The sequence below is a fragment of the Chenopodium album genome, chromosome 4, assembly GCF_948465745.1.
Source record: "Chenopodium album chromosome 4, dcCheAlbu1.1, whole genome shotgun sequence".
Lineage (NCBI taxonomy): Eukaryota > Viridiplantae > Streptophyta > Magnoliopsida > Caryophyllales > Amaranthaceae > Chenopodium > Chenopodium album.
Window position 1 is genome coordinate 8,307,935 of NC_137837.1, and position 27,909 is coordinate 8,335,843.

Below are 27,909 nucleotides of genomic sequence, written 5' to 3' on the forward strand. Positions count from 1 at the left end.
TATTATTTTTTTTTTTTTGAAACCTGTTTGGATATTGTTCGATACTCTATTGTTCGAAATATTCTTATGTTCATATTTTGAATACTTATGTTCACTTTCTGAAATACATATGTTCATATTTTTTATGCGTATGTTCACTTTCTTAGATGTTTATGTTCATATTTTGAATCCTTGTAATCTTTCTGAAATGCATATATTCACTTTCTAAATCCATATGTTCATATTTTTTATGTATATGTTCACTTTCTAAAATGCTTAATTATGTTCATACGCATTCAAAAATGAACCAATGCATATGTCACATTTAATACTTATGATGCATATGTTTCATAATCATATTATTTTTTATTTCTTCAATTTTTTATGTTCATAATTAAATGCCTTATATTCATAATAATATTTTATATGTTGATGATGTAAATATTCATAGTAAATATTTGTTGTTCATGACATATTCTCATTAAATTTGTTTATGCATATGTTCTCTTTCTTAAATACATATGTTTATATTATTTACGCATATATTCACCGCCTTTTAAATGCTTATATTCACTTTAAGGAAACAAATGCTTACATTCATATTTTGAATTGTTATGTTTACTTTCTGAAATACAAATGTTCATATTTTTTTCTGCCTATATTCACTTTCTGAAAAGGTAATATTCACATTTAAGGGAACCTATGCATATGTTAATATTTTGCATGATTATGTTCATTGATAAAAAAAAATGTAGAAAATCAGATGAAATTAATCAAAATTAATCAGCTCATAAGAAATCGAAATTTATACATAATACATCAAATTGATCGAACATAACCAAAAATCAGATGAAATTGAATAACTGATCAATCGAAACTAATCGAAGCTAACCTAAAATCATACAAAACACAATTACAATTGAAACTAACAAAAAAAAAATTCTAATTACAAATAGAAAAATCAAGCAACTAATCTGCATTGACGATGTCTTCGTCGAGAACAACCAATTCCATATTTATCCAATCGAAACATATGCAATCGCAAAACAGAGGATAATTTTTCCAGAAAAAACAGAGGAAAAAGAAATTAAAGAAGGAGAAAAAACATAGAATAATTTTTCCAGGAAATAAACATAGAACAAACTATAGTAATGAAATTTTTTTATGGAAAACTTTGATGAGAATTAGGAAATATAGGAGAAGAGAGAGAATTGGAAAAGAAGAAACCAAATTTTTTAAAAAAGGAAACTAAGAAACTTGAGCGGGAAGAAACATTAGAGAACACTAAATAGGTGGGCTGCGTTTCACGTAGTTTCTCCTGCGTTTTGAGCAGTGACACCTACTTCTAGGTGTAGGAGGTTACACCTAAGAATATGCAAAATGAACAATTTAATCAAAATAATTAAAATGGGCTAATTTATACAAGTATTATTTTACCCAAAATAATTAATTTTAAATAAATAGTCAAACCATTAAGTCAACAAATTGACTTTTGACCCATATAATATCCGATGTGGCACTTGTATAAATTTTTCGTGCCTACAAACAGTTTAATAATAAAAATTTGCTCTTTCCTCTTTCCCTCTTTCTTCATCTAAAATCTCGCTGAAATAAAAAAAGTATAGAATAAAAAATAACTGTATAAAATCAATAATAACAGTATGTTTATTAATAATAACAGTATATAAACGAAAACAAAATAAAATACTTGGTATGGACCATATCAGGTATGGGCCTATATTTACTTTGATGATTTGTGTTTTTAAATATGTATAGATATATATAGATAGATATAGGGTATGTTCTCATATGATTATTTTCAGTTCAGTTCAGCTCTAATAAGTTCAGTTCAATTTAGTTCAGCTCTAATAAGTTCAGTTCGGCTCCTAATTTCCTTCTCTTATAAAATATTCATTTCAGTTCAGTTTAGTTCAGTTCGGCTCTAATTAGTTAAGTTAAGTTCAGTTTAGTTCAGCTCTAAAAAATCAGTTCAGTTCAACTCTAATAAAATCAGTTCAATTTAGTTCAGCTCATTTCAGTCAATAAGAACAGATCTATAGATAGATGTTTACATACCGTGTAATTTTCCAAGGAGAGAAAGTTACAATAGAGGATACAAAGCCCTTAAAGTGTAACCCTTTTTCAAGCCTCTTTAAAACCTTTTTAAAGGCTATAATTTGATAATTTTTCGGCCCGACCTTGTTTAATTTAGGACTGGATCAGAGCTTCTAGTGGGGACACGTCCATTTGTACAGGTTTACTCCTAACCTTTGGCCGATCCATTTTAGATTAACCTTGACCCTAGTCCAACCTAGCCCATTTAATTAAGGCCCAACCCTGATCCAGCCTTTTGAACATGTCAAGTTATGAGAAACAACCCATTTTAATTAGGGAAATAGTTCCGTGTATCCTTTTGAAAAATGCGTATCCCTGAAAATTTTCAAATGCACCGTGTGCCAGAGGTTTGTAAAAAAGTACACCAAATACCCTTTTAATCTAAGCATTAAGTCGCCAATTAAGTAAGCTGAAAAATAGGTGGATTCGACCTCGGTTTTCCAATTTCTTGCAATGATGCAAAATCTCAATTGAAGCACATATAAATGATGCAAACTCAATTGAAGCACATACTTTCAGATTATTCTTCTATATGTCATTTACACAAATGAGCAAAATTCTATGTTGTCATGATAATTGTTTTATTGTAGATATATAAGCAAACTGTTGAATCATTTGGACATTTTTCATAAATGCTCTCAAAAATCAGAAACTTTATCATCAAATTTATAAACAACACTGTAATTAATTATCAATTGGATCATTTGCACAAATCTACCAACCAAATTGTACTATATATGTTCATTCTTGTTTGTCCCATTTACTATTCATGTGATAAAACTCGTATAAACCCATTGATATATACAAGTAAAATTGATCATATTTTACCTTGCATAAATCAGTTACTAGAAATCACAAAATAAATTACAGTACATTATTATAACTGCCATGAAATTACAAAATATGAACCATTTTTATACTTTGTAGACATCACCATGCAAAACACACCATAAACATTACATCTGCCAACAAAATAAAGCAGCATTGAAATATTGAAGTTACAAATCCACCCATTATTGTTACATACACATTGGAAAAGTAGTCCTAATAATAATAATAATAATATTCATAATATAGAAATTCGTGGGAAAAATGAAAATACAAATCCGAAGGATTAATTAAAATCTAAATAAAGATGAAGCACAAAAAAATATTACATAGAAAATTCCCTTCTAGTCTATCTTCAATACACAACTTTCCTACTAGAAGGCACATCATCATAATACCAAAATAACATCCATAATCCGTCTAAGTTATTTACATAGACTTATTTTTATTATTATTAATTATTATCACTTGATATTATCTTCATTCATCTTTGATCCATATTTATATATAGAGAAAACAACATCTACATTAGAAGATCATTTACCCACCCGATGTCCGGACTTTCATCAATGACACCGCCAACAACGGATTCGTTGTTGGCATTGAAAAAATGGTTCCTTATTGGTGTTGAAGGTGAAAGAGAGAATTGCATTTGTTGTTGTTGTTGTTGTTGGTGGTGGTATTCTTGTTGTTGTTGGTATTCGTCCCCAGGGACAATACCTGAACCCGACTCGTAACCACCCACATCAACCCATAGACCGCGACCATGACCATGTCCTTGAACATGACTAGCCTTGTTGGGGCTCATGGCCTCATTGAGGCTAATACCTTCCAATGAACCCAAAAGCTCAGCAATCACCATATCCTCATAACTAAGACCCTTACTACCACATGCAGACACTCGGTCCGAGTACCGAGAAAGCGGTCGTGCACCGACCGCTTTCATGGGTGACATTGGTGGGGAGAAGTTGGATAATCCTAACAAAGTAGAAGTAGGAGAAAGTGCACAACAATACCTACAACAATGTTGTTGATGATGATGATGATGATGATGTTGATCTTGTTTTCCTCGCTGAGTGCAACCATCCTTCTCGTCCCCATCCTCTTCGGCGGGAAGGACCCGAAGCTCACGAGGCGAGTGAGCAAAGAAACACACCTTACGCTTACAACTCTTCCCGTCCTTACACGCCTCAGTGCGGTACCTCGCGGGGTGCAACCAACACTCAAATACACCATGAGCAAAATCACACTCATCGCCTCGTGAGCAACTCCCCGAGCGGCGATACTCGGGGCAAACAGTCCCCGAGTAATGAAACCGTCTCGGGTCACGACGACGAGCCTTCTCCCCAGGGTGGGAGAACGGACAGTCGGTCCAATCATGGGACCGACTACGAGTACACTTCCTCACCTTAAACTCGTACATCCGAAACTCGTCAGAAGAGTACGGGTCATCATCCGGGTCAAACCCACCACCTCCTCCTCCACCATCGGAACCACCATCTCCATTAGACGAAGACGAACCACCATTATTACTATTATAAGGAAGAAACTTATGCAGCATAGCAGCAGCCGCCTCAGACGAAGGCGAGAAATAATCCGAAGACGACGCAGACGACGCGTCGCTTCGGCGAGAAAGGAGCTTCCTAGGAGGAATATTAAGGTCTTGAAGGGCTTTCTTAGGCGAAATCAAAGAGTGGAACTTGTAATGGTGGTGGTGCTCAGCACAAACACTCCCCATCACAAAATTATATCTTCAATTATAAGAAATATTTTTACAAACAACAATTATTACGACAACCAAAAAAGGGGTTAAGAAGAGGGTATGTAGTGGTGAATGAATTGAAGAGGGATGAAAGGAAGAAAGGTGGTTTTATAAAGAGATAATGGTGAGTGAATGAGTATATTTATTTAAATTTTAAAAAAGGGAGGAGAGAGAAAATGAGGGAAGAGAAAGAGGGAAGGAGGAAGGTATGGTGACAGAAATGCGTGGCTGAATAGTATTAGGAAAGAGCATGCAAAAACAAGTATGTGGCAGCATCACATAGCATTGTACCACGTTAAGCCATCTGCTGCGCTACCTGTTGTCTTGTCTTGTGCTCGTTTGGTACATCACTGTGATACGATACTCTCTACGACGTACCAAATTTGACTTTCTACTGCTTTACCGTAATTTTTGTATTCATAAATAGATAAAATGTTGGTTTCAGTTTAATTTTCTTAGGCTTATCTCAATTCTCAATCATCTTTTTAAAGGATAATGTTACCAGTTAGGGCTATATATAAGAGTTAAAAATTAAACTTAGTAAGAAATGCTCATATTAATGTCTGTTTTTGTAAAATTTATTATATACATCCGAATTTATCGTACACTCAGCTAATTTAAAGTTAGTTTTTGATGATTAAATAAAAAATAACATCAAAATGCGAACAAAATACTCATGAGTAATTGAGTATACGGTATACCTAAGTGTATATAACAATCTTTCGTGTCTTTGTCATATATTTTTACAGCGTGAAGGTAAAAAGTTTACTTTACAAATAAAAAGTTTAATATTACTAGATGGAACAAATTTTTTTTTTTTAAAAAATTGAAAGATAGAAAAAGGAAGAAATTTCATCTAATTAGAATAATAAATTGATTAAGTATCTAAATCATATATTTTGTAATTTTTTTTTTAAAAAAAATGTTATATTTATTATTTTATTCTAGTATATAAATAATCGTATCAAATAGTTCTAATTCCAATTCTTATTTTTCTGATCCTATTGCAACTTTTGATTTTGGCCCCAATTCTCATTTCCAAAAACTTACATATAGATTGGATTTTGATTCCAAGAAATTTTGATAGTGTACCTTGTGTTGCTCACCCTTATCTGTATGATGAGTTGATTAGCTTAATATTAGAAGTTTAAAACTCCTTAAATGGATATTTTTCTATAGGTGAGATAGGAGGAATTATTTAAATGAGAGAAAACATAAAAATTCTTACTCCCTTCATCCCTAAATTACATTTCTATTTCTAGCATTTATTCCTCACATAATAGAAAAAAACAGAAATATAATAGAAAAAAACAGAAATATAATTTAAGCACGGATGGAGTAACTTTTAGTATCAGAGATAGATCAAACTCCTCAAAGTAATTCGTATAATATATAGTTGGTTCATATCAAAAGATTAAAAACAATAATAATAAGTGTGACAATTAATTTTAAATTTGGCCGGAGTATTTTTATATTGTTGCTACTCTATATAAAACAGGGGTCACTGCTGTCATGGTGTAAAAACTTGTCGTTTCCTAAAAATGTTGGCAAATGGCAATCATAATCTTCTTCTCATCAGCAATTTATTACCTTTGCTTGTATTTGAGTACTTTTCATGTGCTCTATTCCTGGGTGGTGGAAAAGAGGCGGCTCTCAAGAGATAACTACAGTATAAGAATTAACCCAGATTTCACACAATTCCATATCTTAATTTTACAGTTTCTAGGCAACAAATACAACCAAATTACTGCTTACTTAGTACGAAAGTAAATGCATACACTATACAGAATATTTGTTTGGCCTTATCATAGTATGTTATTTTGTGTGGCAAAGCCAGCTTAATTTACTAGAAACTTACAATTTACAGTCTAACAAACTTACAAATTTGAGCAATATGGTATCTACTTGCCATTTAGAGCTGATCTTAGGCAAACAGATTCGCGCAGCAATGACTATGGAAATTATTGTATATTGAATTTTGCGAGTAAGCCTCTCAAGGTCCGAAATCAGGTACTGACAATAAGGGTTCATATAAAATGTGATCAAGCCTTCTGCTGTAGCAATGGCTAGCTTTCTGTTTGAAGGTTCGACTAGGCTAAACCAGTCTGCCTTTCCCAGCTAAGGTCCTCAGAGAATTCGGAGAGTGCAGATCGAGGATCTCCATCGGTTATAGATAAATAGTACCGAGCAATCTCATCATCGACCTGCAGGCTCCTCCTAACAGATTCGATCACTCTTTTCTTAGCCAGTTCTGAGGTTGCTCTACTAGTGGAGCAGCTAAACTTATTCTCAGGTGGACCTCCCTCCAGATACAAGACTGCTGCTTCTCTATTTGCATACACATCAAGCTCTATGTAGCATATACTGTTGATAAGGATGTCTGGATTGCTCAAAGGAATGAGCAACCTTTCCCTTGAATATATCCCATGGTCGCTCATCATGTTGTTCAGTCGTTTTATGTCCATAACCTGAATGTCCATGATAGATAAAATCACCAACTGCAGCACATATGTCAAGCACTTATTCCACAAGACAAAAGATGGTAAACTGGAAAAGGCACTCCGGTCATAGAAGTCCCAATAATAAATAATGGTGCAAGTAATTATAATGGTGTATGTCCTGTAATTACTATCTTCTAAAAGCATGTGTAATAATAGCTTTGCCCTTTTATGGAGTTCATCCCCCCTTCTCCACTCCCTCTCTCTATCCTCTGAATTAACCTACTTTCTCTTTCTTCTACATGATTTGATGCGCCCCATAACCTTTTTGCTAATAGTTATGCCCCTGGAAGGCAGGTATCATTTTATCAAACATATGTATAAGGTACATTGGATATTAGAGGGCATGGGACACACCAAAAGAGCAGAGTGCCAGGAAACAGTATGCATGGGATAAAGCTTCCACAAGGAGTAGCATGGAAATATATACCAAGATCTAAATAAATCCTTCAATGCTCAGAAACCCCATTGCACAATGCTCTCTATTTCATATACATCTGAGGGCATTCCAATAAGATGTACTTACTAGAACTTTACTCCACAGAAATTAACTTTGCTCTTTTCAATTTTCAATATACTCCGAAAGTCATCACTTCTCCAGCAAGCTTAGAGGTCTTGACTACAAACAACATCTATGCCTACGGAGGAGTTTATCCCATGCTATACTGCATTATCTATGACCAGCCTAACTCGCTATCCGATCATCAAAACAGCAACACTGCCACCCTAATCACCCTCCTATCAAAATTTTCTCAATTCTGTACTGCTTCTTCAAGGATCCACACAAAAACACTTACTCGACAAGTAGAGAGAAGACTGGCAAAAGGGCCTATTCCCACATTGTAAACTGGTAATGTAATACCACAAAAGTAGCACTAACTAAGGAATAGACAGTAGCCATACATTTATAGTTATGGGAAAGAAAACAAAGGAAGACAATCAAGGTCGAATGATATCTGAGATTCAAGATAGTAAACAGGTTATACATATATGGTCACGCTCTAAGGACTAAGGGTATCATCTTCCATTCTGGTCATGGAATGCCCATCAAAAAACAAAAAACAATAGCAAAAATCACTTTGAAAGCTCCACGAAGTAAACACCAACCATCTAGGAAACTTTCATAACCTATGCTATGGCTAATTGGCGATTGGAAGATGGTATCGTAATCTCTATCTAGCTGATTATTGCTCAAGTCTGGACTGGTTCAAGAAACCAGTAAGCCCACATTTATCAGATAAATTAAAACAGAATCTAATAGGAGCAACTGAGCAGGTGTATATTTCAGCATAATTGCTAGAAAGTTATCTCAACTGCCAATTGCTGTTAATTAACCTCACTAAATATCCATTCTTGCAAACATCATAGAAAATCCTAACTCTTATCAATTGCCACAAGACATCCCCTTTACATACAAACTACACTACTAAGTAAGCTCCTCTCAAGGCCCCAACCGTCGCCTAAACATTACAGCCTTGAACCTCCACAATGTGCAGCGATAATCACCTACCAGAGTACCAGGTGCCCATTCAAACAGCAAGACAAACAAAAGCCAAAAAAAGTATGCACCCAAATCTACTTTCAATAAGATACTCGCGATTCCACACACTTCACAATAACAAAGTGCACAAGCTCACGAATTCTGCTTGCAACTGAACCACACTACCCTCCACAAATTTGAGCCATTTCTCACTCTTTCTTTTATTAAATTAATGATCTTTTTCAGTATAACACACCGACTTTCAAGCAGCACAACATTTTTATCAAAACCAATCTCTCTACTAACTGTTCATGTTAATCATCATTCTACAACCTTATCAAAATTCCCTCCACAATCCACATATCTTTTTAACATATTTTCCAAAACACATTCATTCATAACACATAAAAACTCAATCAGTCTATACTAAATCAATTTAAGTATACCACTAAATTCAAATAATAATAATAATATTATTCATTATTCAAGCAATTCATAAACCATTGCCATTCATAAAAATCATCAAATCCTAACAAGAAACCAATTAACTAGATTGGCAATACAATTAATCCATACACAATCGGTTTTGATATACACAACCCTCGAGGGCTAACAATGAGCATCAAAATCACGCGTCGACCAGTGTAATCAATATTAAGTTAATGTATGCACAATTTACAAGAACAAATCAAACAAATCAAAAGAAGCAAATAAAGAGAAAGAGAGACAAAACCTGAACAGAGTACTTGACAGCGAGGCTAGCAACGGAATCACCGCTACGAATACGATGAGAAATAGCGAACTTATTCAAACTATTATCTCTCCAGAAACTTCCAGAAATCGGATCACCGACAATCTCCTTCAATTTCCAAGGCGCCTTAAACGACGTCGTTTGAATGTCCCTATCAGAAGCGACGGAACTCCAAGTCCTGCAAACACAGGCAGCGCGAGCTATGTCGGCGATCGGAAGCTTCTGGAAGATGATTCGGAGGATGTCGCGGCAAATTAAGGCGGAAAAGTGTGAATTCATCGGAGAAATGGTGGATTCTACGGTGGTTTTGGCGGTGATTTCGAGATTTTCCGATGAGATAAGGGGTTGGTGGAGGAGGTTGTCTTCCTCTTCATCTCCACAACACCCCATTCTTTTGATAAATTGATTTGATATGAAATTTTGAGAATTTGTTTATGTGACAAATAAATAAGTGGTAAAGAGATTAGATACGAAGTGCCTAAAATATGAAGTGTTCATACATTTTTCAATTTTTTTTTTTTTAAGTTGTACACCTGGTTCACCGGAGCTTAGTTCAGACTACATTTGGATTCGACTCGGCTAGCACACCTAACTTATGGTGGATGAGTCTCCTAACAAGAATTTCTGCATACGGTGAGGCTCGAATCCGAGACCTCCCTTAACTCCTTAAGCGACATCAAGTTGACGTACTCTTGTTGGTCATTTTTTAATTTTTGGTTGACTTACTTTTTGCGCAATACTAAGTTAAAATTATATGTAATGCTCAATTATTAAATATTTTTTATAATATGAAATATGATTATCAAACTACAAATAAAATACGAGTACATATAATATAAAAAAGAAAAGAGAGAAACGAAAAAAGACGGAAAAATATTTCACAAGGTAATAACAAGTGTAACTGTAAGGGAAAGATTTACTTTTAGAATAGGTTAATAAACAAATATAGTCAGACATTCTCTTATAATCGAGCAAATTCGGTGTGGTTGGTGGGGGACTCATTTTAAGTAGGGAAAATTTTAAGGGATGGTAATCAAGCTTCTTCAGTTCTTTTTTAATGAAATGTTTAGAGAGGACTTACATTATTGACATAAAAACCATACAAGTACAATGTTGTGAACTTGTGATAAGGATTAAAGAATGGCTTCTAGAGCCTTAAGTTACTGATGGCTAATGATAGAAATGAGGAATCAAAGCTTCTTCAAATGGTTTTCTGGATCACATTGTAGCACTTTTATATGATATGTTTTCCTGTTTATTATGGAAGTAGTTTCAGCAAGTGTAGCTGACAAATAAGATGTGATCAAAGTCATTGAATATTTGGAAGCATACCAAAGCAGAAAAACAAAACCGAAAAACACTAATTTCATTCACTACATATGAAGATACAAGCTCATTATACAACAAACTGTTCGACAACCTGAAAATACCACATCCTACCATCCCTTACATCAATCAGGAGCAGGGGAAATCTAATATACCCAACAACCTGGAAAACCGAGTAGATCAACAAAATTGAAGCCCGGTAAACTACTAAAATCACAAGCACAAATTCAAATATGAAACAGAAGAAAACAAGATGGAAAAAAAAAAAAAAAATCAAAGTACACTGATATGAGGATCTAGAAAAAAGAAACCCACTATCTAGCATGTCAATGCTCTGCTATGTATGATCTCAAATTTGGCAATTAGTTAACTCGGGCCATATCCAAGACACTTTCATATTCGCAAATATTTGAGGTTTATGTTGGTTTCGACAACTATATCATGGCCAGTATCATATTTTTACCAGAAATTAAGGATGAGTCGAAGATCACATTCCCCATCCATGACCTTGACCAAGACCGTAGGAATCCATGTAATCTGCATGATGGCCATGACCATGATGCTGGTCATTACTGCCTCCACTTTTTGCTTCATCAAGCATCTTTTGAATATGCTCTGGCAAAGGTTCATCATCAGCTTTTCTTTCGGTCTTTGGTAGAGAAGATATTAAACTAATGATGTTTTCAGCTACCTCACTTGAAGTGTCATCCTGCAATAATTACAATAGACACTACATTAAATAAAGATAATAACTGACTAAGCTTTCTATAGAACTACAGTAGAAAGACCAGCAATGCATAACTAAAGGTGGCACAAGACCGTGCTACAAATGTGCTGTCCTGGGGCAGCCAGCAGCACAGGATCATGACATGGTGGAATCATGACACGGCAGCATTACCTTTTGTCCCAGATAAAAAATTAAGGCATGGTGCAAAGGCTATGCCATGAGGCGGCCGTTGGTCAATTAACCCATATGGGCCTTTTTCAAAACAATGTATGGTATATTGGTATGGCTTTATTTTGGCTCTCTCACTCCATGTAGGTTCTCTATTGAGTAAGAATAATTATAAATTACATCATAATTCTTGTACATCATCAGATTTTCACAGAAAATTTCTAATGCACTTATTTAATCTTATGCATAAGTGGAGTCAATTTGTCAAACCCACTCAAAGACTGTCAAGAACATGTATTGAACACTTTAATAGTCATCAGAGCACATAAAATTTGCATTTGACAAAGCAAAAGGTTTTAAAATATAAAAGACAGAGAGATAAGTTAAATAGCTCAAATTCTAATCAGGTTATGAGCACGCGGTGGTCTGATTCGCAACACAACACCCCCCCTCCCCCCTTTTTTTTATAAAAAAAAAAGCCTCCCTTGACCCTCCCCAAGTCCAAAATAATGTTTAAAAGAACGGGACCCAATCACAAGAATGTGATCATAATTAACCAATAGGGTCTAAAGAGAATCCCTGAAAATAGAAATAATCAGAAGGCCAAAAACAAACCTGAGAACTGTCTCCAATTTACAACAGTCTATTGCTGCACAATACCAACTGCTATCAGCAAACAATATACTATCAGCGACCTGGTAACTTCTAGGGATGAGTGGAGTGCTACAATTTCCGCAGATAGATTTTTTTTTTTACCTCACATTAAAGTTTTGCGAAACAGTCTCATGTAAAAAATATGACAGTACCCCTTAGGTCAAAGGTATGAAAGAGAAAACCAAGATCATCAAGAGCAACAGAATTTCATACAGCAACAACTTTTATGTTAATATATTTCCAGGATATATTGCTTTAGGCTGGAATTCTGGACAGTGGAGATTGCCAGCTTATGATAATTCATGGATTAATTTGTACATGATCCTTGAAGTAAATGTTAGATTTGTCATCATTTATGAGGCAAATCATTTGAAACAAATATTCATGGAAAGGGTCTAGAATCGATTGTAATACAAAATTATATCATCTAAATTTCTAATTTGACAATACTATTTATTACAAATAAAGATAAGAGTTCATAATTGAAGCAGAAAGACATGCGAGAGTTAAAAACTGTAGCCTCAAACAAAACATGCCCAAGATAGAAGACAAGCAACATTTTTTGGTAAAAATAAAAACAGAAAGCCTACCCAACCATAACAACTGAAAACAGTTTTAGTGAGAAGAAATTGGGCACTTAGACAGCAACAAGAACAAATTACAATGACATCGACTCTACTTAGACATTGATGAGGGTGTTCACTGCTATTCCACATAAACAGCAAAATACCCAAAGGTTATGAAGCACAAAAACTCTCATGAAGGCCACATTTCCTGTTTCTGTTTCAGAAATTTGGAAGCTTTAGTAACTCAAATGACTACCTAGTAGCATCCTTAAAGATACTTAATGCCCCAAGGGCCCAAGATGACATATTCATTAAACTAATATAAGCCCCAACAAAATACTTTTACTTTCTCTTTATTTATTTATTTTCCTATCATATAAAAAAAAAAAAAAAAGAAAAAAAAAAAAAGGGATAACTTTGTGTTTCTAGCAAATATCTTTGTCTTAATGTTTCAATCTTGACATTGCCATGTTTCTTTTTTTTTATTTTTTCATGTTTCCCCTATTTGTTTCTTGTTTTTGTTTCCATGCTACATAGGTCCAAAGAGTAGATAAAATTTAAATGTTAAGGACCTAAGCTGCAGTCTCCATATGCTATCCCATGACTAGTGCTGGACAAGGCTAGTTTGATGCAAAATGAAGAACTTGAACAGCATAGTCATCAATATCAATGAAAACTGCTTTGGCAACATCTCATAAAGGGCAAGGTGCAGACTTCAGAGAAAGCAATTAAATATCTTTTTAGTTTAGTCCATAATCGAACTCCTAACGTTAAAAGTTGACACCTTGACTGGACAATCTACACTTACTTCTCACACAGTAATACATTATGATATTGCATTCCACTGCACTTACTTTCTTGGAGAAGTCAAATAGGAACTGTATGTCCCAATTTAGAGTTGAGAGAATGTGAATGAGGTGTGACTAAAATTCAATTATACAAAGAATTCCATGTCACTGTAAAATCTTCTCAACTTGATCCAAATGTGAGGTGAGATGAAATTAAGAGCTACTTGACAGTCTTTCCAGTGATATCATGATTTTGAATTCAAAAACTAAGAATGTTTATGACTGAATAAAATGTGTTATTCCCTTAAAAGCATTTTCAGCTCATCTAATGTTGCATATCTCAGTTCTAACAATCAAATGGTTCACTAAACATTTCAGCAAAAATTCAAGCAAAAGAACAATACTTTAAAACAATTCATACAGGAATCCTGAGATCCTACCTGAGGCCACCTCCCACCAGAATGCTTGTTGAACTTTGCTTGAGATACAACCTCAGCGACACGTTTACCTTCGTCATTCCACTCTTCAGACCAACTACCAGACCAAAGCACTTGCATTGGCAAATCCTTAACACCATCCATACTAGCCCATTGAGCCAAATCAAAACTCTGATTCAAATTCCTCCCCACTCCCACAATTGTCTCCCTCCCATCTCTACCCTTCAAAAGAACCCTATGAGCCTCCAAACTCGAACCCTGAAACGACTTCGAACAACACGAACCCATCAATCTTCCAAACACAGAATCAACCCTCAAAACCACGTCCCGAATCAAGGGCACTTGCAATGCCCACAAGGGCAATGCTGTTCCCCTAGGCATAGTATCAATAAGTGTAAGACTCCTCAATAACCCTGCATTTTCAGCAACCCAATTTGCTCCCATAACCAAAGCTGAATCATGTAGCACCAAATGCAAAGGGGCTAATCCCATTGAATCAATAACTTGTCCCAAAACCCTACCCAATTCTTGTGATCCCAATTCCAATGGCTCAACAATCTTCTGTTTCGAAACCCGAATTTTAACCTCTTGATAAGGAAGATGCCCATTTTCAATCAAATTATCAAAACCCCAAAAAATTCCCTTTTCCTTAATCTCTTCATACATCTCTGAAAACTTCTCTAAAACCCCAGCTTCACGAACAACCTCAATCTCTCTTTCCACCGTCTTATCCGAAAACCCAGAACCCGGTAAATCGATAGCCACCCCAAAAAACCCATTAGAACCTAAATCATCAACTACCCTTTTAAATGTAAAAAAACTACAACCTAACCCATGAACAATCAACACATTTTCAGAAGTTCTAGAACCTTGGGAGTAAGAAAATACCTCAATTGGGGGTTCATTAGGGTTAATCTGAACCTTGATTGTTCTCCCTTTAGAATAATGATCTCTGAGAATTGTGGGTAATTTCAAAAACCAGGTTTTGGGATCAGGGGAAGAGAAAGAGGAGAGAGAAACGAAGATGAAAGTGATGAGAGAGATTGTAACAGTGAAGTAGAACCAGAAGATGAAGGGGTTTTGGGTTTGGGTTCTGGGTTTGGGTTGAGGATTGGGTTTTGATTTGGGTTTGGATTTGGATTTTGGTTTGGGTTTGGGTTTGGATTTGGAAGGAGAAGATGGTTGGTTATTCTGGTTGTCTTCGTGTTCAGTGATGATCGCCATTGTTGAGTGCTTTACAGGGGTTGAGCTTAGTGAGAGGAAGAATGAATCGAAGTGAGTGTTTGAATTCTATTTTCGGGAATATCTAGATTCAAATGCATCCGAGGTAACGGGTGTCATAGCACATAGGGAACAAAAAATAAAAACACTTTTTGAATTTTTTTTGGAAAAAGTATAAGATTTTTAAAGCAATTTTTTTGAATGAGTAATACGTTAAAAATAATTTTAGCATATCTCTCTATACGAAACTGAGCTTCATTGCTTGCGTGATTGTTTTATAGCTAGGCTAATTTGGGATGAGTGTGGTGTTGATTTTGATATGAGGGGTGACTTTACTAGCTTTGGGGATATGGCATTGTCATGTATTGAAAAACTCCCGAGTCGTGATCATGGTTTATTTATGTCTCTTTGCTGGGCCGTGTGGATTGCTAGGAACAAGTGGGTTTTCGAAGGAGAGGCTTGTGACCCTAAGCGTTCTATGGAGTATGTTGTAAAGCAAGTGCAAGAGCTACAAGGGGAAGAAAGGGAAGTCGGTGTGGTTAGCAGGGCTGCTAGCAACAAGTGGAAGCCTCCTGAAGGTAATTATGTCAAGCTGAACGTTGATGGAGGGTCGGTGGAGGGGCTGGGATCGACTGCTGGTGCGATTGTGAGAGACAGCAGTGGCTCAGCTCTCCTTGCTGGGGCCTGGTGTATGGTGGAGAGGTGGGAGCCAGCTACTGGCGAAGCTATGGCCCTTTTGCTGGGGTTAAAGGCTGCGGTGGAGTTTGGTTTTCGTCGTATTGTTGTGGAAAGTGATTGTGCTAGCTTGGTGAACGCTTTGAAGTCACAAGAGAGAGGCTGCAGTAATTTACATCTCATCTATGTAACTCCTTAGAGAGTATTATTTGGAGCTTTGTTCATAGGGAAGGCAATAAAGTAGAGCATGAGCTTGCTCATTACTCGCCATGGGCTTTAGGTAGAAGGGTATGGGTTTCTAATTTTCAATTGTGTATTGCTCCTATTTTGAGCTCGGATATTCCTATGAATGAAAGTTAATCCCCGTTGGGGTTTTGTCTCAAAAAAAAAAAAAACAAAAAAGTACGGAGTATTGAAATTTGTGGTGGGTGGTAGACTAGTAGGTGATTGTCGATGGGTGGGTGTTGGTGTTTGGCTAGGTGGTCGTTGGTGGTGGGTTGGACAAGAGTTGGCTATGTGGTTGGACCGGTGGAGTGATGATATAATTGATCAAGAGTAGTGTAGGTTAATTAATGTAGTGAAGGATTAGGGTAACCATGATTAATAAATACTACCGTCGTGTAATCCATTTAAAATTTAGTAATACCGTAAAGTGAGACCTTAACCACCCTTCAAAAAAAAAAAAAACGCAAAAACCAAAACAATCAAAACACAAAAGCAAAACCCCAACAAAACTAAGCCTTATTCCTAGGAATAAACAACGCCACTAAGGTCCTTCAATAAAACGACTTGAAGATCGTCAAGACCGCTCCAAAAATCACCATCTTTTAAGTCGAGTTACTCCAAAGTTAGCTAACCAATTTGCCACCTGATTAGCTTCCATGTAGCAATGATGAATCCTCATCTCCCAACCTTGATGCATAATGATAGCTTTACACTTGCACAAAATGTGAATGTAAAGGAAATTAAAAGAACATTCCTCCACTAGCATTTTAACGACAACTTCCAAATCAATAGAAACCAAAAGCTTCATGTGACCACTATTCCTCGACTCGGGTTTCCTTTCGAGGCACCATCCATGTTAAACTTAACCCACCTCATTAATTTTTTTGAGAATTAGCTAGGTTCAGTTTAGAGCTGGCAAAAGTTGACACGTTACGAATCAAATACGAGAAATTCTGGTTAGTGACAAAAGAGTTTACGACATGTATAATTAAACGGGTCAACATGACACATGTAATTAAACATGTCGGCTAGGTGTTGAGAATTCCAACACAAATCAACTCGGTTAAGAAAAATGACCCATTATTTTTGAAATCTATGATAAATACTTTAAATGAAGCCAACATTTTTCGTTACAACACGACACGATTTTTTTTTTTATTTTTTTTAAGCACGAATTAGATGCAGGAAAAAAAAAAAAAAAAAGGATTAGTGTCAACAATTTTTGATTAAAAAATATTTAGACGAGTCAACACGACATAACACATTCATTAAGCGGGTCGGGTTAGCGTTGAACACAACATAAACTCATTGCTCAATCCAGTGATACACTCCAAACATTGCCTTCAGTATCTTCCAACCCAATCATCTCTCTCCTCTTCCACCTTCCTCACTCCATAACCATGGAAGCTCTATCTCTCTCCTCAGCAAAGCTCGCCTTCAACCCCTCTCACTTTCGCCCTAACTACTTCCGCTTTCTCTCTCTCTCATCTCCCTCAATCTTCCCCAAATTCAAATCCCCTCCTTCAATTTCCCCAAATCGCTCCGCCATTTCCGTCATCAAATGCTGCAGTACTTTCTCCGCAAAACCCTCGTCGGAGCTCCGGAAACTCCGGCAAGCGCGTGCTAATCACGACGAAAAGCTCCGAGCATTGCGCGAGCTTTTCTCTAAGCCTGGCGTTGGTATTGATGCTTATATCATCCCTTCTCAGGATGCTCACCAGGTTTCTCGATTTCTTCATCTCAATTTTTGATGTTTTTCTTGAATTTGATTGTTGTTTGGAGTATTTTCTACTTTTGGGTATTCAATTTTGATGCTATAGTGTAAGATTTTGGGATATTGAGCATGTAAATTACATTAAGGTAGTGATTGTATTGATGCAATTCAATTAGAATTTATTTGAGGTTTCAATCAATTTGTAATGGTTGTTGTACTAGAAATCGTTTTCCACGGTTTGTTGTTGATATGTTAAAACTAAATGGTTCAATGGAATATGATGATGAAGTAGATAGTATGAGTATTAACTTTCATGTTGGCATTACACCAAATCATTTGTGTTGCTTACTTAGTTGGTCATGTGGATATTTAGAACACAATCTCTTTCAATTGGTGATGTAAACGATGTAAATAAAATTCAATTGGTTTGTTATTAGTTATGTGTTGAGGTGCTATAGATTTGTTTCATGTAGAATCTAGAATTAGAAATGATAGATTTTGGGTAAAGATTGAGGGAAGGAAAGAGAAAGAAATGATGAAGCGGTTGGTATAGAGACTTAAAGAGCGAGGTAACTTCTAAAAGAAGGTGTTCAAAATCATCCCATGGCATCCCATGTTTATGATTTCAAAGTAGTTATCATGATAGATAATTAGACTGCCAAAAAAGTCATATGTTGCATATTTTAGGATAAATCATAACCAAATGATTGTAGTTTCTATTTTTTTCTTTCCAAGAACTCCCATTTTCTTTGATATACAATTCTCCAAGTCTAGTGTTAAAAGTAAAAGGGCTTATTCTTATCATGTTTGGAGTTGTTTTCCTTTGCCGAATTAAATTTATCATTAGTTCAGCTGTAAAAAAAATAATTGCCAAGTTGTATGAATTGAAGGGCCAAACCTAAAGTCCTAAACCATGTAAAACAAATAAGCTACTTAATTATTCTTGTGACTTTTCTTTATACTGATTGATTTCCTATTAAAGGTTGAATCCCTTATTATACTCTGCTTTTCACCGTTTGATTGATTAAAGAGGATAAGAAGATTTTCGGCTGCCAGTCAAGGTTCTCATTAGCAACTATATCATAATATCAGTGTTTGAAAAGGCTCATGATGCTCTGAGGCAACATGAGTGAAGCACATGTGTAAGGCTTGCAGTGAAGTGCACTTAAATAAAATTATAGTTCCTTGTGTTAATAGACTGCAGACTTGAAATTAATGCACCTATTATGCTTAAGTGTGCCTCATAAAAAATTGCCTCTCCCACCACTGCCTAGGCCTCTCTAGACACTTGGGTAGCAGTGCCTTAACAACACCAATCTATATAGAATTGCATGTTTGTTTTGGGCAAAGCTGGACTAATGCTGCCATTGGTGTGAACAGTAGTAAGCTTGTATTAAATTGTCACATTCTTGGATTTTGGCTTGCAGAGTGAATTTATTGCTGAATGTTATATGCGGAGGGCCTATATTTCTGGCTTTACTGGGAGTGCTGGCACTGCTGTTGTCACAAAGGATAAAGCGGCTTTGTGGACAGATGGGCGGTACTTTTTGCAGGTTGGAGAATTTAATGTTTACTTGTTTTTCATGATAATTCCAGGAATCCCCCTCCCCTCCCTTTTAAAATATTGATTCTTCTGTTGCCATAATGATCAACATGTGTGTATCAATCTTAATTTGCTGCTAAAAAGGCGGGGTAAGCAACTAACTACTAAGCAATCATTACCCTGCATCCGTGTCCTCAACTATCCCTAAAAGCCATACTGCTCAATTTCTGCCGTGCCACTTTTTTATGTAACCGTTTTGACAAACAAGCTATGGTTAGGGACCTCAGGGGAATGAATGGGAGAAGGGATTTTTTGGGGAGAGATGGGGGAAGACAACACATAGTCTGTGCTAATCTCATGATTGCCAATAATTCAGAAATCTAGATGGTGGTGCACCATTGCGATCTAGCTGCTACCTCTATTTGTACATAAGACATTAAAATCTTTTATCATACTCTATTATTACAATTCTTTGTAACCAGCGATTCTTGGTGATACCTTGTGTCAGTTTACTTGCAAGCTATGCAAATGAATTATCAGTTGGTCTTATATCACAATTCCAACCCTCATTTGTTTCATTTTGTGTCATGATCAGGCTGAAAAGCAACTGAGCTCTGATTGGATACTCATGCGTGCTGGTAATATGGGTGTCCCCACTATGTCTGAGTGGCTTAATGACGTGCTTACACCTGGCTCCAGAGTTGGCATTGATCCTGTAAGACCAATGATTTGATTGGTTCAGTATCTGACTTTTTCTATGTTGAGGAACTCTTTCCTTTTTATTTATCATATATTATGGTCGCTGCACTGTTTGTTTCATTGTTATATGACATTTTTTCATACAAAATCTTATGGTTTTGGAGTTGTTGAAATCCTTCGGTTAGCAAGTGCTCTTTTCCCTTTTTTGTTTACTTCTCTTCCCATTTGTAAATCATAGTTAAGAATTATATTGATTAGACTGGTCTTTCATGACACTACATCTTGGTTATGTGAAGGGAACAGTTCCTCTTCTCATTTGATGCTGCTGAAGAACTCAGAGATGATATATCTAAAAAGAACCATGAATTAGTTCTTCTGTCCAAGGCCAATCTTGTAGATGAAATTTGGAAGGATTCAAGGCCACAACCTCCAAGAAAACCTGTGAGATTGCATGAATTAAAGTATGCTGGAGTAGATGTTTCTTCAAAGCTATCTTGGTTGAGATCCCAGCTTGCAAATGATGGTTGTTCTGCTATGGTGATTACCAAGCTTGACGAAATTGCTTGGTTGCTTAATTTGGTAAGGTTCTCAACCCTACTCTAGTTGCTATTTTTTGGGAAATAAAAAATTGTGGTAATTCTTTATACGGGGCTGGGTAGGGGCCTAGCTACATAAAGATATAATTTCCTCCAATTTATTAACTTTCAAAGATCTGACTTGTGCACTATTCACACGTTCTACTTTGACTAATTAAAGGGTAAAAAAAAAAAGGATCTTTTTTTTTTTTTGAGGGGGGGAAAATAAGGGATCTTGTTAGCTTTGTCTCAATATATATTTCTAAAATATCAGCTCTTTGTTTTTTTTTGAAAAAAAAATATCAACTCTTTATACTTTATAAACAGCCATGAATTTCAAAATGTTGCAACTAAAATTTTTTTTAAAAAAAAAACCCAAGAAGAAGTAGCACCTTTGATGCTTAATATATGTATTTTTTTGTTTTTGCAGAGAGGAAGTGATATTCCTCATTCTCCTGTTATGTATGCATATTTGGTTGTGGAGACTGATCAATCCAAGTTATTTATTGACGATAGTAAAATCACATCAGAGGTGATGGGTTACTTGCAGAATGCTGGTGTAGAGTTGAGACCTTATGATTCAATCTTGAATGCAGTTGAGAAGTAAGTTTGCATATACGTTAGACCAGAAAATATCAATATATATGCATGTTATCTTTGAAGATATCCTCCTTTTAAAATAAATGAGTCATCAAGAAGCTACTGTCACGAGATATTATGTATTCCATCTTGTTGTAATTGTATTTGTGGAGAATGGAGATAGGTGCAGTTCTAGTTCTAGGCATACACATGTTTCTTTTGGGTTGTAGATTTTTCTACTTATTTTTCGCAAAGATCAGACTATTTCTACATACTTCTAATTTTAATCTTGGGGGTATTACTTAATATTTCTTATGAACTAGTTTACTTGCTTCCAAGTTTTTGACCTATATAGTCAACTTAATTGTGTGCTGGATTCTGATTTTCCTTTTCTGATATGGTAGCTATTGATACGAACCAATTGGGATTTTTACATAGATTTTAAATCTAAGCATTTGCTAGACATCCTTGAAAACATTTGTGATATAACATCTTTGTTGGATTTTGAATACCTGGATTTAACATACCTATTTTTATATTGGTGTCTTGAGTTTCGTTTCTTCTTCTACAGTTTGGCACTAGAAGGGGCTCATCTTCTGATCGACACAGCAACTGTAAATGCTGCTATTGCCAACACCTTTAAGTCAGCTTCCAATAACAAAAAGGAATATAAGTCTAGGTCATATGGTAGCTCTAATGGTGGTTCTAATGGAGCAACTGCTGTGTATAGGAGCTCCCCAATTTCCCTTGCAAAAGCACTGAAAAACCATGCTGAAATAGAAGGGATGCGCAATTCTCATTTAAGGTATATTCACTTTTCACACTTTCAGTGCTCCTTGTTGCTTGAATACAAATGCATACACATCACAATGTCACATGTACATGGAAATGTGTAGTTGTGTGCACAATCATTTCATACTCTGGTCTGTTCTTATCCTGCCATTTCTATAAGAGGGGTGAAGAGGGAGAGCTTAAAGAATGTTTCTTAAGCTCTTCGCGCTCAACTCTCAAGTGCATGCAGGTAAATATCCAGGTTCTTGCTTACATGCACCGTTAGAGATGATGTTCCATATCCATTTTGGCATTTTTTTTCCCACTTATATTTCTTTTGTGCAAAAGTTTATAATGCGCTGAGAGCACAAATGACTAAATGAGTGAAATTCCTTCTGTTTAACATCAATCATATTTTTTTTTTGTAGGGATGCAGCTGCTGTAGTACAATTCTGGTCCTGGCTGGAAGCTGAAATCAGCAAGGGTCTGACATTGACAGAGGTGGAAGTGTCAGACAAACTTCTTGAGTTTCGTTCCAAGCAAGATGGTTTTGTGGATACAAGTTTTGATACTATAAGTGGTACTATTCTATTGTTCTTTTGACTATTGAATTACATCCTTTTAAATATCTTTTAACCAACTCTGTTGAGTATTTTTTTATATTAAGTCATTGCGAAGAACCTCAAAATACACGAGTGATTTATTTTTAATTCTTGTGAATTTTGCTGCTATATTGTTAGGCATTTTGATTTATGTTTTTTTAGGTGAGAAATAAATTAATTTGTGGAAACACAGAAAAAAAGGAGTGGTAGTAGACACAGTACTGTTCTATCATAACATACCCAATCTAAAGTTACACAGTGGCTCAAACTAGTAATTCAATTGAGATTGATGTAAAAGTGATAATTCTTCTAAGAATATTGTTGTGTCTATGATCACCATAACATACCAGGCAATATGGCAAAGCAGTCAAGCAGAAGCTTATATGACCTTGTAGGATTTCGTCCTTCTGGCTTAAATAATTTTGTCCTACTGGCTTTAAATAATTCACTTCTAGTGACAAGAAGGGTATTTGACCAACTTTCAAACCTGGTTCAGAAACATGATTTTGCAGCTTCCTGTGTATATGTATGACTGGTTCTTTTTTGTTGATTTACTGGAAATGGTATTTATAAAGCGCTTCATGTAAGGGTTACCCTAGCTTCTTTCTCTTTATGTTTTGTAATCTAGATTGCACTTCTTTACTTTTTTGGAGCAATTGTATTTTTTATGCTCCCTTTCTTTGGATCGTGGACTCAGGCTCCTCTCTCCCCCACCTTTAACCCAAAGAAAAAAAGAAAAAAAAACGCTGTTTTGTGAATCTTTGTATTTTGTATGTATGTAGGCTGCTAGGTTACGCTGGTTACCATTTTGATAAGATTTTGAAATTAATATTAGTACAATCTGTTTAATTGCTGGTGTTGACATGTTACCTTATCCATTTCTACCATTTGATGCATCCACTTGGTCTTAAGGAAGTTTGTTTTTGTAAAATACAACATTCTCTTGAATTCTGATACTTTGGCTACCTGAAAATTTCATCTAGCATACTTCACTCTATGTTTCTTGGAAGTTTTATTAAAGATGTGTAGGAACAAGCATTATTTCATCAAATGTAAAGTTAACTATTATAACGGTGTAGCGTTAATCAATGCTACCTTTTTCTCAATCTCATTTTCTTTCAACAATCCTGCTAATGAAAATGCTCTTTCCACTTACCAAATGCATGGAAAATGGCTTTCAGGTTCTGGTCCGAATGGTGCAATAATTCATTACAAACCAGAACCAGATAGTTGCAGCATTGTGGATCCTGAAAAACTCTTCTTGCTTGACAGTGGAGCACAATATATAGATGGTACAACAGACATAACAAGGACGGTTCATTTTGGTGAACCTACTTCTCGAGAAATAGAGTGTTTCACTCGTGTTTTACAGGTGCTAATTACAACTTCCAAATCCATTCATCTTTTATGAGAAATTAACACGTGTACTTGCTCTAGCTATTTGTTATTTGTTATGCTTATTTGCCGGCCATTGCCTAGGCTCCTCGCACCAAAAAAAATAAATAAAATGGATATATGTATTAAATATTCATTTACGATAAGATAAATGCAGGCTCTTGACTAAAGCAGTGTGACATATGAAACTCTTTTGCTCTTGCCTGATTGTAAAGGTTACCAGATTTTTGGAATGGAAGAATAATATACTACTAGTAATCTAGTATAATAAGTTGAAAACAGTAATTTCTATAATCTAAAGTTAACTAACTTTTCCATTTGGGGCCCATTCCATTACCTCTACTGAAAAAAGGGAATAAACCAATGCAACTGAAAGAAAAGTGGAGTTAAATAAGAGCCTCATAAGCATATTTAAAAATCAGTATATTTTAAGGGATTTTATTTTAGTCTGTATTATAGACATCTCTCATTTTTTTAGTATTGTTGTTTTTGGAGAAAACACTCGAGTGTTAAACAATTGTATAAACAACATAATTTACACTTTTTTTTTTCTTCATATTGTTACAACTCTAGGTTTCTAACTAACATAATCTCTTATACGGAGTATTTCTTAATTTTTCAATAAAGGCAAAAACACCTAGCATCCAAGGAGGAAGCCAAGTGTCAAAAGTCAAAAGGAGAAAATTTGGCATGTGAATAATAACATGATATGTTCATACTGAAGGTGGTTTTGTTGTCATTGCTTTCTACTTGTTCTCCTTTGAGCCTTGGAGGCTACCAATTAGGAACTTAATTATAACATTTAAAAAAAAAAAAAAAAAAAAAAAAAAAAAAAAATTGCTCCCTGAGAAAAAAAAATTCATTTGATTCAGCTTGTTTATGCTCCAATTTCAATTTAATGAAATACAATGTTTTATAACTTTTGTTAATGGGTGATTAAAACTTTAAAAATCTGCAATCACTGAAGAGTTTAGTCATTAAATTTCATTGCAGGGTCATATAACTCTTGATCAGGCGGTATTCCCCGAAAATACACCTGGCTTTGTTTTGGATTCCTTTGCGCGCTCTTCTCTTTGGAAAATTGGACTTGATTACCGCCATGGTACTTCCAATAACATATACCTTCTATTTCTCTGGCTGTCTTTCCTGATTGTAAGCAAGTATTTTTTTTCCTATCCTTGTGGTGACAATTTATTATTATGCTAAAAGGATAGGACCCTTTTATGTTCAGGGACTGGCCATGGTGTAGGAGCTGCATTAAATGTTCATGAAGGCCCTCAAAGTATTAGTTTTCGATTTGGAAACTTGACACCCTTGCAGAAAGGCATGATTGTTAGCAATGAACCTGGGTATTATGAAGATCATGCATTTGGTATACGCATTGAGGTCCTGTTCTATCTTTGTTAAAGTTGCATTTTATGCCTTATTGATTCTTTTGCCCCCGTCTCTGGCTTGTCTGCATTGCTCTCTCTAATGTTAGTATAAACATTGTTTACATTCTTTTTGTATGCTTATTTCTTAATTGTCATCCTAGCTCCCTCTCCTTGGCTTGTGTTCCATTGTACTTTATTGGAACTAAATAAAAACAGAGGAGGTGTTTGATGAGAATCTCTTCTGAAGTTACTTGGACTATGTAACAGACATGATATGCCTCTAATGATATCCTTTCTTTTGTCATGCAGAACCTCCTTTTCGTGAAAGAAATGGATACACCAAACCGCTTTGGAGGTCTTGCGTATCTGGGATTTGAAAAGCTTACTTTTGTTCCTATCCAGGTGTTGCTATCTTGAGCTTTTTTATTATGAGTATTGTTAACATGTATTAATTCACCGATGCCAACATCTTCATATCACCTAACGTCCCAAAACTAGAATTTTGCCATTGGTTAATTCAGGCTGCTGAATGGCTATAGTACTGATATTCTCCAGATTGGTAACATTTTGTGAAATAGTTTTAAGAGTTTAGACCAACTAAAGGTGTATAATAGTGTTCTTTATGGTGATTTAAGTTAGAATTTAGTGGTTGAACTACTGTTTTGGGAAAGTTAAATAGAAAGTAGTTTGTGGCAAAGAGTTAGTTGTTGTAGGTAGAGTATAGTCCTATTTTAGTATTTTTTCTCTCAAACTTTTACAACAATCAGTCTTGACATCTAATTTCCTATATAACCAATATCTGAAAGCAGGTACAAGAGCTAACATCTACTTTTGCCAAATAGGCCCTAGTTAGAGGTATACCAGTCAAATCGATGTGGTTTTGTAGAGACCTCTCATTTTCCCCTGTTATTGTTACAAGAACAGAGATTCTTAGCTATGCTAGTACTGATTTGCAGACAGTATTCAGCATTTTTGGATTGTTATTGTCAAGTGGGGGGTTAATGAAATATTTAAAGTAGAAGGCATACTGACATTTTATAATGAACCGACCTAAGGAGGGGAATTATGGGTACTACTGTACTAGTATTATTCTGTTAATAGTCATCAAAGTTATTAATAATAAAGAAAATAGAGAGAGCTGCCACGTGTGCACATGAGACAAAAGCTTGGTCTAGAATCATCCTAGGGATTGAAACCATGTACAAAGATAGAGGGAGAGATGAGAAAGGGGTAGGCAGGCATTTTTTGAGTTAATTCGTAGGACAGTTGTGACCTCAAGTCACTATTTGGAGAGTGTTAGCCTTAAGTTACCGTTGTAACTTGTAAGAAAACTTTTGGCTTTATCTTAATCAAAGACTCTTCTGAACTCTCTTATTACTTTGATAATTCTTAATGAAGCTCCTAATCGAGATTTTATCTTGTTGGTTCATGACACATTTTATCTTGTTGTCAATTGTCTCTTCTCTATAATAAAGTGGACTTCATTAAGCGATCTCAATCTTTTCGAGCTGCATCTATGGTCTCTAAAGAAGTAAAAGTACAAAGAATTGGGAAATAAAGAAGCAAGAGAGAAGTATTAAAATCCTTGTGCACTTTTTATTTGTAGAATCCTTTTCACCTGTTTTTTTGACTTCTTGCTTTTGGGAGTACCTTGGTCTATTGGATGTTGATCCTCTTCCCATTATTAGACCAATTCAAACTACCAATAAACTAGATCAACTAAGAAATCCATATATGGAAGGCAAATGCATTAAAAAAATTCTGAATATTCCTAGCATAATATAATGTGAAGCTAATGTTTAGTGATGGCATTATGCAGAGCAAATTGATCGATTTATCCTTACTATCTGCTGTTGAAGTTGATTGGCTTAATGATTATCATGACCAAGTTTGGCAAAAGGTAATGCTACTAATGCATATTGAACAATGCTTGTTAATGAAAATGAAACTGTTGCTTGCAGAACCAAGCATGTAACCTTGGGGGAAAACTTCTCCAGCTTTGTCATTCTAATTGACTAATTGAGCTGTGTCGTCTTTGCTACTGCAGGTGTCACCATTGCTGGATGGTTCAGAACGTCAATGGCTTTGGGAAAACACACGGCCTCTTGTCAAACAGTGAAGCTGATCTGCTTCTTGTTTTACTTTGCCTCATGGCTTTTACAAAAATGTACTCGTCTGTACATAATGCTGGGTGCAATATGCTGTGCACTTTGGTTGACAATTATATACTGTGCTTGTACAGAATTCGGCACCATTTATTTGTTAAGATTCATGTTTTATTTCACTTGCTGACATCCATTTCAATTATTGTTTTCATTTATTATGAAATTATTTGGTGTAAGTGTGTAACCAGATTCAGATTTCAACCTTAAATCCGCAGGGCTGCCTCCCTAACCCAACCCAAAATTATCGAGAGAAACCTGAATCTGCCTTGAATCTAACCAAAATAATCCGAAAT

The 27,909-nt window shown here is 35.5% G+C and overlaps 5 protein-coding genes across 5 annotated transcripts; 2 read left to right on the top strand and 3 right to left on the bottom strand.

The window, feature by feature from the left end:
• Positions 1–3,139: 3,139 nt before the first annotated feature.
• LOC145626587 (zinc finger CCCH domain-containing protein 2-like) lies at positions 3,140–4,666 on the bottom strand. Its single transcript, XM_081679041.1, has one exon. The coding sequence runs from the start codon at positions 4,658–4,660 to the stop codon at positions 3,446–3,448; it is 1,215 nt and encodes a 404-aa protein (XP_081535167.1). The 5' UTR covers positions 4,661–4,666; the 3' UTR covers positions 3,140–3,445.
• Positions 4,667–6,356: 1,690 nt separating this feature from the next.
• Positions 6,357–9,826, bottom strand: LOC145628822 (F-box protein At1g55000-like). Its single transcript, XM_081681236.1, has 2 exons — positions 9,396–9,826; positions 6,357–7,152 (listed from the first exon to the last, which is right to left on the bottom strand). The coding sequence occupies exons 1-2, from the start codon at positions 9,801–9,803 to the stop codon at positions 6,775–6,777; spliced, it is 786 nt and encodes a 261-aa protein (XP_081537362.1). The 5' UTR covers positions 9,804–9,826; the 3' UTR covers positions 6,357–6,774.
• Positions 9,827–10,751: 925 nt separating this feature from the next.
• LOC145626588 (protein AUXIN RESPONSE 4-like) lies at positions 10,752–15,512 on the bottom strand. Its single transcript, XM_081679042.1, has 2 exons — positions 14,083–15,512; positions 10,752–11,448 (listed from the first exon to the last, which is right to left on the bottom strand). The coding sequence occupies exons 1-2, from the start codon at positions 15,301–15,303 to the stop codon at positions 11,227–11,229; spliced, it is 1,443 nt and encodes a 480-aa protein (XP_081535168.1). The 5' UTR covers positions 15,304–15,512; the 3' UTR covers positions 10,752–11,226.
• Positions 15,513–15,619: 107 nt separating this feature from the next.
• Positions 15,620–16,174, top strand: LOC145627578 (uncharacterized). The gene has a single exon (XM_081679946.1). The coding sequence runs from the start codon at positions 15,620–15,622 to the stop codon at positions 16,172–16,174; it is 555 nt and encodes a 184-aa protein (XP_081536072.1).
• Positions 16,175–17,514: 1,340 nt separating this feature from the next.
• LOC145628824 (aminopeptidase P2-like) lies at positions 17,515–27,735 on the top strand. Its single transcript, XM_081681237.1, has 13 exons — positions 17,515–17,921; positions 19,342–19,467; positions 20,053–20,172; positions 20,460–20,735; positions 21,162–21,334; positions 21,882–22,115; positions 22,510–22,661; positions 23,865–24,055; positions 25,072–25,180; positions 25,310–25,464; positions 25,761–25,853; positions 27,271–27,351; positions 27,499–27,735. The coding sequence occupies exons 1-13, from the start codon at positions 17,601–17,603 to the stop codon at positions 27,568–27,570; spliced, it is 2,103 nt and encodes a 700-aa protein (XP_081537363.1). The 5' UTR covers positions 17,515–17,600; the 3' UTR covers positions 27,571–27,735.
• Positions 27,736–27,909: the final 174 nt, after the last annotated feature.

What these genes read in the sequence shown, in the direction of transcription:
- LOC145626588 (XM_081679042.1), bottom strand. Translation starts at nt 15,303, where the DNA reads ATGGCGATCATCACTGAACACGAAGACAACCAGAATAACCAACCATCT. An exon ending in CTGGTGGGAGGTGGCCTCAG is followed by an intron (nt 11,449 to 14,082) that starts GTAGGATCTCAG and finishes TAATTATTGCAG; the next exon opens with GATGACACTTCAAGTGAGGT.
- LOC145627578 (XM_081679946.1), top strand. Translation starts at nt 15,620, where the DNA reads ATGAGGGGTGACTTTACTAGCTTTGGGGATATGGCATTGTCATGTATT.
- LOC145626587 (XM_081679041.1), bottom strand. Translation starts at nt 4,660, where the DNA reads ATGGGGAGTGTTTGTGCTGAGCACCACCACCATTACAAGTTCCACTCT.
- LOC145628822 (XM_081681236.1), bottom strand. Translation starts at nt 9,803, where the DNA reads ATGGGGTGTTGTGGAGATGAAGAGGAAGACAACCTCCTCCACCAACCC. An exon ending in CTGTCAAGTACTCTGTTCAG is followed by an intron (nt 7,153 to 9,395) that starts GTTTTGTCTCTC and finishes ATGGACATTCAG; the next exon opens with GTTATGGACATAAAACGACT.
- LOC145628824 (XM_081681237.1), top strand. Translation starts at nt 17,601, where the DNA reads ATGGAAGCTCTATCTCTCTCCTCAGCAAAGCTCGCCTTCAACCCCTCT. An exon ending in GTTTCACTCGTGTTTTACAG is followed by an intron (nt 24,056 to 25,071) that starts GTGCTAATTACA and finishes ATTTCATTGCAG; the next exon opens with GGTCATATAACTCTTGATCA. An exon ending in ATGACCAAGTTTGGCAAAAG is followed by an intron (nt 27,352 to 27,498) that starts GTAATGCTACTA and finishes TTGCTACTGCAG; the next exon opens with GTGTCACCATTGCTGGATGG.